This window comes from Callionymus lyra, chromosome 17, assembly GCF_982586985.1.
Source record: "Callionymus lyra chromosome 17, fCalLyr1.hap1.1, whole genome shotgun sequence".
NCBI classification, from domain to species: Eukaryota; Metazoa; Chordata; class Actinopteri; order Syngnathiformes; family Callionymidae; genus Callionymus; species Callionymus lyra.
In genome coordinates, this window is record NC_141834.1 from 18793696 (window position 1) to 18808810 (window position 15115).

The 15115-nt window shown below is 37.8% G+C and overlaps 1 protein-coding gene across 1 annotated transcript; it reads left to right on the forward strand.

Moving 5' to 3' along the window:
• The first annotated feature begins 1392 nt into the window (after window positions 1-1392).
• On the forward strand, window positions 1393-14807 carry LOC148062882 (uncharacterized). The gene is made up of 5 exons (XM_087812441.1): window positions 1393-1620; window positions 9626-9767; window positions 10851-11032; window positions 11101-11392; window positions 13175-14807. The coding sequence occupies exons 1-5, from the start codon at window positions 1561-1563 to the stop codon at window positions 13336-13338; spliced, it is 840 nt and encodes a 279-aa protein (XP_087668567.1). The 5' UTR covers window positions 1393-1560; the 3' UTR covers window positions 13339-14807.
• The last annotated feature ends 308 nt before the right edge of the window (window positions 14808-15115 follow it).

A 15115-nucleotide genomic window follows, 5' to 3' on the forward strand; every position in this document is an offset into this window, starting at 1 on the left:
TAATTCAACAATCATTTACATGATTTACAATAGTGGGCTCTTACAAACTCAGGGAAGGTCGCTCGGTAATGTTGACATGCTGAATACGAAATTGTCTTTTTTGTTTATCCTCAAAGCCTTTGTTGACCATCGTTAGACCCTCTATTTACATTAAAATGTCAAAGGTCTTTTCGCAGCCACCCCTCTGATGTGAACATTTTCTTCCATTCTATTTAATCCTGTATTATCTTAATAATATCACATTCATCGTGACATTTGTAAGTGAAAACCAAGTTAATTTAGGTTCTTTAGTGTGACTTGTAATTTCAGTTTCTCTGCACTAGAGAGAGTTAGAGCAGCAATGTAGTACCTTTATCAAAACCTAGTCCACGACTCATGAAAAACTCCTCAAAGAATCGAATTGAAGGTTTCATGAATCGACTAATGAGCTTAAGATAAGGAAACAAACAAACTTGTTAAACTCAATCACACAAGGAGCTTCACAGTAAGTCATGAGCCAAACTAAACTTTAATTAACTGACGCTAATTCAAAAGGAACAAAGTTGGAACAGAAAAAAAGTAGCATATATTATCTCTCTTGTTTCAAAATGATAAACATACATTACTTTTCCAACTTTTTTGATAATAGACCTTGAATAAAAATGTACTATAATCCGGTGTTGAATTTAAAGCGCACGCGTTTCTTACAAAATCAATTAAATTCGGCTTTTTTATCAAGAAAACTCAGATGTGAGTTTATGCGTTTCATCAAAACCCATGAAAAACACCCGCTCTTATCTTTCATACCTGTAGTCACTGGAGTTTTACAAATACAATATGCATGGATAAAAAAAACCAACAACAAACAAACAACTTATTTACGTTAAAGTAGTTTTCTATAATGACTTTTTTTGTGGAGTAAAATAATGATTTATTTACATATATAGATTTAACATTCTTTTTTTTATTTTCTTTGATCCAATTTTTTTTTCCAAAATAAAAATATCACAAAATACATTGTTTGAATAAAACACGTTTTAATTTGTACCCCTTTAAATTCAACATTGTCTTATTCCAACATTTTATATTGTATTTAAACGAGTACGAATTAAAAACAAAGAATTTATCAAATACATATATATATATATATATATAATAACATTAATTTGGAATTCCTAAAATATCAAACAAACAATTATGAAAATATTCAATATCTAAAATTTAACAATAAAAACAACTAATTAAACCTTTCAAGTGACAAAATATTTAATTAAATATAATAAAATAGTTTAATAATTGCTCAACGAAATGAGTCACTTCCGGCCTCCTTTTCTCAGGCCACACCCCCAACCGCGACGTCATTTTGCGTCCTGACGTCACGCTCTACAGTCCAAACAACTTTTCCAGACTCTTCACTCCTTCACTTCTGCGCGCGACAGGAAGCGAACAAAACGAGGCAGCGAGAGACTCACCTTCGAGAGATCCAGAGAGAGAGAAAAAGACAGAAAACAAAGTTTAGTTTTCACTGAACCGAGCGTCGCTTCGACATTCCTTCCTCCCGCCGCGTCTTTTGGGATTAAGATGCGGAATCTGTGCTTGTTGTTCCTCGTCGCACTGACGACGGGACTCGTCAGCGACAAAGTGAGTATTTTTAGTTTTTGTTTTTAATGATTTTTATCGATAATATCTCGCGTTATCTTATCAATCCGTCTGACTAAACTCGTTTTTTACCTTTTTGTTTAAACGTTTATGTAGCTGGAAGAAAATACTTTTGTTTTTTTTAACCTCAATGCTTTCAACCATTATATAAAAAATAAAATAAATAAACTTAATATATGTCATAGAGAGAAATACACTTTTTTAAAAATAGAAACATTAAACATAAAATTCAATCGATTCCAGACAAAACACAAAAGTACAGGCTCGTGTAAATGTAAAAAAAAAAAAAGAGCTAAAATAAAACAAAAACTTCGAGATTATCTCGAATTATTAATGTTTCCAGTTAATAATGTGTTAATTATAAACGCTTCGGTTCATTCAAGGTAACGTTCTTTTTATACGCTGGACCAAAGTCCATAAACAGAAAAAAAACGCCATTTTCTTTATGTATATAATCCAGATTTGACGGTGAAGGTCCAAAGTGAGATCACTGAGGCCTGTACGTCCAGAACCAAGACGTGACCAGGGTCTGGTTTGGATCACGTAGAAATCAGTTCTATTTTATGATAAATACAATCTAATCAGACTTCAAAAGAGAAACTAACAGGATGTTGTGGAGAAAAGTTATCGATCAAGATCTAAGACAGTGTTACAAATAATAAAAAAGGTTATTTTTTAACTAGAATATATATTATTTTCTGAAGGCAAATGTGGCCCTGGAGCCACACATTCCCCACTTGTGGTCTGTGACGGTCGTCCTGTGATTATCCAGTGAAAATTCACAGTTGAAAAAAAAAAAGTACACGTACATCTGGATAATTATCAAACCATAATCCCACGTCGACACGAATCCACAATCTCGTAGTAATGGCCCGGTAAACACACGCTTCTTTTAATGCTAGGTTGTACTTTTAGACGCCGCTCGGCTCTTGCCTCTTTCTGGTTCCCTTCTCTCTCTTTTTTCGGGGCCTTAAGCTGGAAAACACCTGGAAGTGACAAGCCACGGCAGACGCATGAACAATGTCACCGGAGACGGAAAATAAAAGATTCTGGACGGGGAATCGTACGTCACAGACGTCCCGTAAAGAGTCGTGATATGTCGCCACCTCGCTCAGAGAGTCGCCATATCTTTGATTTATGAATTGTGTATTGTGTAAGGGTGGAATCTGAAACCTGAGAGTCCTGCTCGTGTGTGTGTGTGTGTAGCTGGGGCTTCAAAGGGGGGATAGTTTGGCAACATATAGGACGAGGAATATGTTGAAGTTTAGCCGAGGCCCTGAGCCTGATCGTACATGTCGTACAAAAGGAAACGAGAGTTAAATGCGATCCCTCAGGAGGGTCCTGGAATGTGCATTAGAATTTCCTGTTGATATCTTGATGTTGAAACAGACCATGTGCCTGTGACGCCATTTGTACGGGTGGTTGTGTCATTTTTCTGACTCACAGTGAGTCCCTGTGGGCTAGTCCAGGCAGGCTGGTGTGCGTGGGATGTGTGCACTTTTCCACACACACACAAAAAAAAAAGAAGAAGGGAATGACACACACACTCCCGTTTTAGTGGATAATTATTTTCACCGGGGCTGTTTCGGAAACGCATGACGGAGAAGAACGAATGGAAGGATTCTGGTTGGTTTTTAAGGATTTATGGCCACGACGACCTGGTCATGCTAAGACTGTCTGGACATCAGATGAGCCTCAGACTACATTAGTCACAGCCCTTTATGACCAGCGTCCTTTCTGGGGTCTAAATATCCAGAAAAAGTTAAAGGCCCAATATGTAACTTTTTTTTTTTTTTTTTTTTTAGTTTCTTACTGTCAAAACCCAGTAGAACTCTCTGGCTTTTATTCGAATGACGCTCTTCACTACGTATTGTCAAGTGACCATAAAACTACTTTACAGTTGTGTTTCGTAGATGTATTTTCTTTATATAAAACTTTATAACTATTTATCTTTAAGTCGCATCTCTGTTTTTTTGCTAACAAGCTGGAGGTGCAGACACCAGGTGGCGCCACAAACAACGTTTTCAATCGTACGTATTTAGGCTTTAACGTGAGATCCTTAAAAACCACGCAGAAACTCCGATAATATAGATTTAAAGTCGATAAACTTCGTAACGTAACCGTGCGTATCCCGTTGATGACTAACGACCGACAAGGTCGTCGGCTGGAGGTCAAGAAAACACATTTAATCTTTGACGGGTGGAAACCTTCTTAAGTGAGCTGGTAATTGTTTGAGTCTGGAGCCTTCTTGGAATAAATACTCAGACACATGCTCGGTATTTTTCCAAAAGATTATCCGCTCACGTCAATGTCGGAATTTTGTTTGTTGACCTTCGCAAGAGAAAGAAGTTAAAGCCACCGAAGTACTTTAAATGTTTTGACGACAACATGTCGTTTTTTAATTTATAATGCATTTTTTGCTACCGTTTTTAATCCTCCGCGGTCCACGTTCGTGTCAACAGTGTCGTCGTTCATCAGAAGCACAGCTGAGCGACGAGATCATTTTCTCAAGCTATTCAATGAACGCTCGACCTTGGCGAGGATGTGTTTGGGTCGACACCGGAGCGCCGCAGCAGGATTGTCCAAAACATTTCACGCAGGAATGTCAACTGGTGTGAATTCAGACGGGCTGGAAGAAGTAGCAGTTGTTTGTTTTTGCGTCTCTGGTGCAGAAAAACATTAACACAGTGTGTATTTAATAGTCGTGACGAATCTCAAGTTTCTTTTTTTTAATGCTATCTAAATCTTTGAAGGGTTGCGCAATTATATTAAAGTGGTTTTTCCCCTTAGGCTCATGTAATCTGTTTCTTTAGCTGAATAAATATAAAAGGCAATATCAGGATTTTCCAGATGCGTTTTCTTATCTTTGTCCAGATTAACATGTTGTTTTTATTTGGCTTCATCGCTCGTCTGAATAAGATTTGTGTAGAAGTTGAACTCATCATGATGCATTTAATGCATTTAAGATGACATTTAACTACATAAAATTTATACTGAAATGTAATTTATTGATGTAAGTCTTTTGGTAACTATCAAAATGTCACAATTTAGTATTTGGATATATATTTTATTGATCTAAAAAATATACATATCAATGTACCATGAGACAAAATTAGAAAATGTAAGAAAATATCGACAGAAATCGCGTATTAAGTCTAATAAAGTGTGTTAGATAGAAAGATAGTAAGTAAGTAATGGTTATTTCTAGACCAGGGTCACAAAGCGCTTTAACAATCAAAACAAATTCACAGTAAAAAAAAAACTTAATAAAAAAGATCAAGACACATAAGACAATAAAACTACAGTAGTAGTAGTATAAGAACTAGTAGAACTAGTAGTCGAATAAGTCGTAGAACTAGTAGAAAAATTAGTATTATTAGTAGAAGTAGTAGAATTAGTCTTAGAAATAGTAGAATAATTGGTATTATTAGTAGAAGAAGAAGTAGAATTAGTCATAGAAATAGTAGAAGAATTGGTAGTATTAGTAGAATTCGTAGTAAAGATGAAACTTTATCGATCCCTCTCTTACTGATAATATGTTGCAATAATCCAGTACTGTAGGTGGCGCTGAGAATCAACATGGAAACATTTAAAGTCCTATCAATTGTATAATGTATAACTGTGTAGTAGAACGTCCTAATGTTCCTGGATATTGTAGTATAGTGTATCGTGAGTTTATTGCCAACATTCAACCCTTTTATTTGATACAAGATACTCTAAAAAGTATTACAACAACTACTTGTAAAATGGTTTAAAAACTTTTTAAAGTGTAGACACAGGCTGTACAGTCGTACGACGACACGGTCAGACTTGATTTCATGGGTCAAAAGGCTTCGTCAAACATTCCACCCCCTCAAAGTATCACGATGCGCCTCTTTTAGGTCGGCGGAGATGATCCGGTGCGTTGCGCAACAGCACGGCTCTTGACCAGGCTGCGTTGAAAAAGTTTCTATTTCAGGGTTTAATAGCTACAAGGCTCGTACTCGGATGGCTGCAGTGTTTGTACGCATGTTTAAACCTATTTTTTCCAGATGTTCTTCGGCGGCTGAGATCTCCCAGTAAAAAGCCAGACGTAGCGCGGCTCATTCCTGTCGGGGGAGGGTTTTAGAAAGTGACTCGATTCTTTGATGCTTTTGTGTCGCAGCCTGTCTCGCCTCACAATGGACCTTGAAATATGAGCTCCGGTCACACGTTCGTGTTGAAACAGGCCGAGCGTAACTGTTACATGGAGGGTTGATGCTGTTTTTTAATGTCACTCATCGATCCGTTTGCTCTGTGGACAGAGTTGACCGAACCTGAGGTCACGATCGAAAGAGACCTTTTGTGAGTCCATGTGCCGAATGTTCGGGGTAAAGTTGTTACGATCAATATAGGCTGTATTTGATTTAATTTAGTGTCACAATCGAAGCTGGGGAGAAGATATTCAACCATTACAGGCTCTATTAATGACACAGTTTAATGTTTTGACGTTGGTCTTCTGAGTTTTTTGTTAGATGGATATTCTGGACGGTAAATCTTGACTTAAAACTACAGGACTGGGATCGTAAAACAACATCGATAAACTTCAATATTGCTATTTCTCCTCAATACCGTATCGAACAGCACCGTCTCGATTTACAACTAAAATGCAAATATTCACCTCCTTTGTGTTGTTTGTATTGCAAATAAATCCCAGTCACTAGATGGCAGCAGTTGTTAAGTCCTCCACAGCCAAAGGAACAATGAGATCTCTGCGATGACTGAGGACGAGAGGATACGGTTAACTCATGTTCGGACATGTTTTGATTTGAAAACGAATGAAATCAGTTACGACTTTGTCAAGAGTCATGTGGTCTGTAAATTCTGCAACACCAGAGTCAAGTACTCGACAATACTACACATATAAAGTTGTTACTACAGTATCACAACACCAGAGTCAAGTACTCGACAATACTACACATATATCCTTGTTACTACAGTATCATAACACCAGAGTCAAGTACGCGACAATACTACACATATATCCTTGTTACTACACTATCACAACACCAGAGTCAAGTACTCGACAATACTACACATATCCTTGTTACTACACTATCACAACACCAGAGTCAAGTACTCGACAATACTACACATATATCCTTGTTACTACAGTATCACAACACCAGAGTCAAGTACTCGACAATAGTACACATATCCTTGTTACTACAGTATCACAACACCAGAGTCAAGTACTCAACAATACTACACATATCCTTGTTACTACAGTATCACAACACCAGAGTCAAGTACTCGACAATACTACACATATCCTTGTTACTACAGTATCACAACACCAGAGTCAAGTACTCGACAATACTACACATATATCCTTGTTACTACACTATCACAACACCAGAGTCAAGTACTGGACAATACTACACATATATCCTTGTTACTACACAATATATTGTATCGTGATGCATATCGCGTTGCTAGATTCTTGCCAATACATGCATACACTTAAAGGGTAAATTCCTTGTTTTCATAACTAACACCGACAACACGTCCGGACCAGTGTTCTCAGGGGGTTGCGAGGCGAGTGCAGAGAAAGTAGGACGCAGACAACAGGTTGTCGAGTCGTCCATTGTTGTCTTTGGTGTGTCTTCTCATTGTCAATATAAAGGAGAACTTGTGTAGTTTGTGTTCCCGGAGTCAACCTTTAAACTTAGACGTTGATCATCTGAACACGTCAACAGGAAGTGGTTCAAAACCTTTACTCCTGTTTTGAAAGATGAAAGTAAAAGTAGTTCTAATCTAATAAAGATCGGGCAGAATATTCTATTGTATTTGGTCCAGTATGACGAGGTTCTAGCCCAGATTTACAAGGTTCTGATCCAGCATGTTATGGTTTTGGTCCAGTTTGACTAGGTTCTGGCCCAGATTTATCATGTTCTGTTCCAGCAATATATGGTCTTGGTCCAATATGATGTGGTTCTGGCCCAGATTTAGGGGGTTCTGATTCAGCATGATATGGTTTTTAGTCCAGTTTGACACAGTCCTGGCCCAGAGTTATGAGGTTTTGATCCAGTATGATATGGTTTGGGTCCAGTATAATAAGGTGTCATTCGGGATTATTAATGTTCTGTCCCAGATTGATATGATTTCTTCCTTTTAAAACGTTTAAGTCTTTAATATGATTTATGAATTTCACATCCAGTTTGATCAGGTTCTGGCCTAGTTCTGTTTTTCTGTTTCTCCGTGCTATAAGGTTCTGATGGGTTCCATAAAGTTCTGGCCCAGTATGGTTTGGTTTTAGTTTCTACACTTGGTCTTCTTTTTCCGCAGCTGAAGTCATTTTGTTGTTTTATTGTTTATTTTCTTTTGATTTCCTCTTTCCATCTTTCTGTGTTTGCCTGTGAAGGCTTTGATTGTTGTTTTGATCTGATTAAATCTGCGTTCAATGATACCATTCAACAGCGAAGGAAGTGGGTCAGATGACATAATCCTCCTTTTTTTGTGTCCGTCCAAACTGCCCCCCCCACATCATCATATTTTTTATTAAGAAATTGGGTCAGTGCGGATTCTAAACACATCTATTGTGTCGAAACTCTTTTTTCTTTTTTTTTTTGGTCGGCCATTTTTGACGAGTACTTGCGAGATTTATGAGCGTCAATTTTGAGGAGTCCAAAAATGAAATCAGATCTGAGACTCCCTGTGGTCTGAGCCGCCTCTGTAAGTAGGCCACCGAGACATTCCCGCACTTGGGTGTTAGGATGAATAATAGAGCTTCACCTGTGTGTCACTTCATCCAGGACTGGATCAGATATTTATAAGTTTTCTAGGCGACGTCCTGGTCCCATCTGTTTTTAAGAGAACCCTTCTTTTTTGGGTCCCAGCGCTCTCCCCCGTCTCCCCCTCTCCGGGGTCCCCCCCTTTCTCCGGCTCTCAGCACCTGTGTTAGTGGAAGCATAGTACACATACCAGACATAGTTCTGGTCTCAATGGGCCATATTCATCCTGGTCTGAGTGTGTGAGCGTCTGTCTCGCTGCGTTACGACACACATCTGCTCGCTCTGTTGTCCACCGTCGGCCTGATGATGCGAAGAAAAACAATTTACTTCACGAGCAGAAGATGAAAAACATCCCATTTTTCTGTGACTTGATCTGGGTTGAAGTGTGGTGTGAGGGCCACATGTGACCCGTGACCTTAAGATATCTGGCCCTCGTGAGTTTGAAACCATGACTTTCTATATATTAGTTATACTTGTAATCTTATAATAAACTTATTTATCTATACATATTAAACACCTTTTCCTGTTAACTTTTCTTACATTCTTTATTTTTTTAATTGACCTAAACACATTATTATTGATATAATTATTGATACACATTTAAAAAAAACATGACAAAGAAAATGATAGAAAAATTATATTATTGATCTTTACAAATGTTTCATTTTGGAACGTTTGTCTCATTTTCTTTATTTGTTTTCTGTGTTAAATTAATGATCTGTACACATTTTATAAACATTTCACTTTTTTGGAACTTGTCTCTCACTTTATTTATTAGTTTTTATGCATCTATACACATTTTACTTATTTTTTTGTATATAATTTTTGAATTACACACATTTGAAAACGTTTTACCTTTTTTGGAACTTTTTTCTCGTAATTTTTATTTGATTTGCATTGTGTTCAAATATTTTTTATACACAATTAAAAAACATTTTTCCTTCAAGAACTTGTATGACTCAATTTCTTCTTGTTCTTTGTGTTTAATTATTGATCTTAAAAACGTTTTATTACTTTTTCTTTACTAGTATATTTGTTAAATCTTTGTTAAGTGTTTTTAGACATTTTTTATTGTCACTCCTTCAAACTTTTGCGCTGCTAAATATTTAATTTCAAACCAATACATTCTTGAAATACTTTAACATGAGTTTCGACGAGTCATTCGTGGCTCAGAGTTTAAATGTCAGTTGCTGTCTTTCTGGTTAAAATCCTAAAATATTGCTTTTCTTTCCCAGCTGCTGGTGGCCTCCCAGTCCTCCTCCCTCACAGCCGACGACCTGTACTTAGAGGGCCACACATCAGGGGGCCTCCCCATCGACGATGAAGACGCCGAGGACACTGAAGACTTTAACTCAGGCTCCGGATCCGGAGACTATGGTGAGAGTCACGGCGACTGTGTTTGCTGTTCTTTTATATATTTATTTAATGGTTTGTTTTTTAAATGTATTATCAGGAATGATTCAATATTTATCACGACTCGACCGGTTCGACACGTCTCTGGGGCCAAAACAAAACAACATTGTCAAAGAGGATTAGACTTTGTTGAATGTTCTGAAAGTGCATGTGTCTAATCACAATCACAAATAAACCTTGTGTTTACAGGTTCTTTGAATGTTGCAGTGCATGATGGAACTTATCGTGCGACTTGTGGGAGGGTTTTTAGTTGGGAAATAATGTTCTTATCAGTTAAAGTTAATGTCTGACACACAGGACCTGGGTTTAAAATTCCCATTCTACCTCTTTACCTAAAATCTCATCAGTATTTGACATTTAAATTCAGCACATGAATATTTTTAAGGTTTAATTCAGATGTTCAAATGTTCATTTTAACCTGTTTTGATTGTTTAGAGGAGGATACAATTAGATAAGAATAATTGATGTGACTCTTAAAATGTATTGGGAATGGCGTAAAATAAGTTATTTATATTTACATTTATGTGTGTATTTATTTCTGAATACCCATCTCAACGAGTGTATTGATATCCTTTGAAAGTATTTCGATATTTATTGTCACTTTTATGCCGTTTATGTCTCAATATCTGCTTTTTATTATCCAATTATGGCACTCCAGGCTCTCCATAGTTGAAGTAAAATTATGAATTAATGTATATAGATATAACCTGTACTGGGCTATAGTGACACATTTATATGAAAACTGTTTACAATTTAGAATTAAATTAAAATGTAAAAGTAAGTTAATCAAATGAATATTTGATACATATTGTCAATTCCAACGCGTAGAAATATGTTCACAGGAAGTGTTGATTAAATACAGGAGCCAGATGTTTGGCCCGAGGGTGTGTAACCAGGTGTGGTTTTATTGGAGCGTGTTCCCCTTTCTCCGTATTGTAAATGACTCACCTTCATACTCTAGAGAACATCTTCCGTTTATGAGTCAGGTGTAGAGCGAAGGAAAACCCACGTCACCGGTTGATTGACGGCTTTCTTCTTTCCGCGCAGGTTTCATCGAGAAGTCGGACAAGGAAGACGTTCTCAGGAAGTTCCTCGACTTCTCCACGGCATCGCCGGACAAGAAAGTGTCGCCGACCGAACCGACCCGATCCGTCGCCCAGTCGACCCGGAGACCTGCCGTGAAAGTGACGCCGTCTGTGTCTCTCACCGACAACGACTACGATAAGAAGGTGAGACGCGTTCGTCGACTCCAGGAAACAAGCTTTTTTTCGTTAACACGCTTATTTTTCGTCACAAGGTGCCAGAAGCGGCGCCGACCGAGGACCGGTCCAGGAATAAACCCAACACCCCCAGCTCGACTCCTGCCGAGAGCACCACGGTCGGCATCAACATCAACGTGGTGGAGAAGGAGGAGGACAACAGCCTGGATCGATGGGACGACTCCAAGAACAAGGACCAGGAGAAGGAAGAAAAGAAGCCCGAAGAAGAAGAAGAAGAAGATAACGAAATCAAACGTGCGAAGATGATGGAGGGGAACTATAATCAAGTCACATCCGAGAGCATGTGGGAGAGGACGGAGGTGCTGGCAGGTAAGATCAAGGAAACAAAAACATATTCATGCTGTGACTGTGGATCTAAAGAAGAATCTTTTATTATCAATTAAGAACATTATTTCATTATTTCGTATCTTTTGAGCGTCAACTGAAGGTTGTGTTTGATAAGGTTTTGGTCTTGAATAAGGTTCTTGGTCAGGTTCTGGCCCAGTATGGTTTTGTCTCATTGTTAAGAGTTTGTGTCATAGGTATCATAAGGTTCTGATCCATTTTGGTAAGAGTCTGATACTTTATGATAAGGTTTCAGTCCAGTGTTATGAGGTTCTAATCCTGTTTGTTATTGTCTTGCCCAGTTTGGTGCCGTTTTGGTCCAGTATTGACAAGGTCCTGATCCAGTTTGATACAGTTTAGGTCCAGTATTATTGGTCTGATGCAGTTTGATAAAGGGTCGGGCAGAATATTAGATTCTTTGGTCAAATGTGATAATGTTCTTCCGGCCCAGATTAGTAAGGTTCAGACCCAGTATGGTTCCTCAATGAATATAGTGCAGTTTTGTTCTAGTGTTATAGAGTCCAGGTCCAGATTGACAAGGTTTTTGTCCAGTACTGTAATGCCTGGTCCAGTGTGTTACCTTTATGGTCCAGTATGATACGTTTATGGTCCAGTGTGTTACCTTTATGGTCCACTATGTTACGTTTATGGTCCAGTGTGTTACCTTTATGGTCCAGTATGTGATGTTTATGGTCCAGTATGTGACGTTTATGGTCCAGTATGTTACATTTATGGTCCAGTATGTTACGTTTATGGTCCAGTGTGATACATTTATGGTCCAGTATGTTACGTTTATGGTCCAGTATGTTACATTTATGGTCCACTATGTTACGTTTATGGTCCAGTATGTTACATTTATGGTCCAGTATGTTATTTTTATGGTCCAGTATGTTACATTTATGGTCCAGTATGTTACGTTTATGGTCCAGTGTGTTACGTTTATGGTCCAGTGTGTTACGTTTATGGTCCAGTATGTTACATTAATGGTCCAGTGGGATATGTTTCTGATCCAGTGTGTTACGTTTATGGTCCAGTGTGTTACGTTTATGGTCCAGTGTGATACGTTTATGGTCCAGTATGTTACGTTTATGGTCCAGTATGTTACGTTTATGGTCCAGTATGTTACGTTTATGGTCCAGTATGTTACGTTTATGGTCCAGTATGTTACGTTTATGGTCCAGTATGTTACGTTTATGGTCCAGTGTGACGCGTTTATGGTCCAGTGTGTTACATTTATGGTCCAGTATGTTACGTTTATGGTCCAGTATGTTACCTTTATGGTCCAGTATGTTACCTTTATGGTCCAGTGTGACGCGTTTATGGTCCAGTATGTTACCTTTATGGTCCAGTGTGACACGTTTATGGTCCAGTATGTTACGTTAATGGTCCAGTATGTTACATTAATGGTCCAGTGTGATATGTTTCTGATCCAGTGTGTTACATTTAGGGTCCAGTGTGTTACGTTTATGGTCTAATATGTCACGTTAATGGTCCAGTGTGATGCATTTCTGGTCCAGTTTGATACGATTCTGATCCAGTATGTTACGTTTATGTTCAAGTTTGATGCGTTTATGGTCCAGTGTAATAAGGTCTGGTCCAGTATAATATTGGTTTGATATTTGATGATGGCCTGGCTGAGTAGGGGCTATTTTGTTCCTGCCATGGGTCCATAAGTATATGATGTGATGAGGTTTGATGTTTAGAAATAAATGTTTGATGATATAATGATATACATACTATAACCTTGTCATTATTTGTATTTCCCAGCTGTGATCGCGTGTGTGGTGGTGGGCTGCGTGTGCGCCATCTTCCTGCTCTTCATCCTGGCCTACCGCATGAAGAAGAAGGACGAGGGAAGCTACGACCTGGGCGACACCAAGATCTCCGCCACAGCCTACCAGAAAGCCCCGACCAAGGAGTTTTATGCCTGAGCCCGGAATAAAAAAAAAAACTGATTTTCAGGCCCGTGATTCATCATCTTTGGACCTTTACCAGCAACTGTTGGGAGATTTTCAGTAGAGTTCACCTCGTCTCTCACCTTGCTGCTCTTCTTCTCTCTCATAGTCAACATTTAGGAATAATCCAGGGAAACCATTTGAAATTTAAAGGCATTTGAGTCATTGGAAGACGTATTTAAAATTCAAGCCTTTAAACTGTGATCACTGCCTCTCTTATCAGTGCCTTACGCTCACTTTTGCCTGATTAACTTCTTCATAGTTTCTTTTGAGATTACTTTGGACCTACTGATTTCTAATTGCAGGTCAGACGATCATTGTTACATTTCATTTCTAGATGCTGTTTGTGTAGTTGAAACACAACATGTTATTCAATACATTGTCCAGTATTGGTATGAGAGATTTTTGTTACTCTGCAGGTACTTTTTTTTTTTTTCTTCTATTTGCAGTTCTGACCAAATATAATTGTGCTTTATTTGTCTTTTTTTGCTACATGTATCTTTTTATTAGCTTTTATAAAAGTGTGTAATTGTTTAAACCTATATATCATGTTGCTGTAAGCCATTTAAAGAGGAATTCTAGTCTTTTACATTATATGCTTTTGCACACGTGTACTGTTGTTCTGACATGATTCAAGACGGTTAGGGACTGTATCACACGTGACGACACGCTGACACATTCCATGAAGCCAAAGATGAAGCCTCCTTAGATCTCAGCAGTGGACAGTGGTCATGATGATTGATGCCATCAACTGGAATATTTACAAACTTTTATCCTTAAAGACTGGAATCATAAAAATAACTGGTACTGAAACGATATATTAGTTTCAAAATAATAAAATATAGTGTTTTATTTGAAACTTTTTTTTGTTTATTCACATGACAACATGACAACAAGCAAAAAATAATTTAGCAAAAGCTACTTGTTTACATTGTATTTGGTGTGGAAAAAAAAAAAAAATTATAAACGTAAATCTGGTACCAATAACTTGAACAAGAATCATCTGGATAGATATTCACAAGTAAAAAGTGCGTAAACATTCATTACTCGAAGGTACATTAACCCACTGTCTTTCAGGTTCACTGTAAATATACACTATATGTTGATAATACTCTAATTTATATGCATTAATTTATACTTGCTTAGTCAGTTTATCCAGGTCAGTGTATTGGTGACAAATGAGGTTGTACAGCATTCACTTCATGATTTATAAATCCCTCCGGTCTCATCTCTCAATTTACAAGCCGATTTAATGCCAGCGAGTTTAAAAAGGTTCACACGCCAGATGTGGCTTTGTTTTATTTTTATTGACTGAATTTTTTTAAGTAGGTTGCGGACAAGAGACGTTACTGATCAGTTGGATCTCTGCAGGCAGCCGATGGATTCTGTGTTGCTGAAACTGTAACATGAGGTTCACTACTGAATAAAAACATCCAGGAATCAAACCCTGTCTGTTGTCTTTCTTTTAACCATTCGTTTATGTCACATAACCTGCCTGTTAATGTCCTTTTTTTATTTTCATTTTAAACTTTATTATGTGGAAAACAAACAAAGTTCCTCGTCATCTAAGTACTAGAATAGAAAACGCCTTAAAAACAACACAAACTCTTTGAATTAGCACTTGTGAAAGGACCCAAATGGTCCTGCTGTTTTAAATACCCAACGAGCCGGTGACAAATGGTTCAGAACTTTTGTTATTCCAAGAACAAATGGCCAAACAGCAAAGAACCTTCACACATATATATGGGAGGTG

Coding starts and splice junctions, on each gene's coding strand:
- LOC148062882 (XM_087812441.1), top strand. CDS start 1,561: ATGCGGAATCTGTGCTTGTTGTTCCTCGTCGCACTGACGACGGGACTC. Junction 1,621..9,625: donor CGGGACTCGTCAGCGACAAA/GTGAGTATTTTT, acceptor TTTCTTTCCCAG/CTGCTGGTGGCCTCCCAGTC. Junction 11,393..13,174: donor GAGGACGGAGGTGCTGGCAG/GTAAGATCAAGG, acceptor TGTATTTCCCAG/CTGTGATCGCGTGTGTGGTG.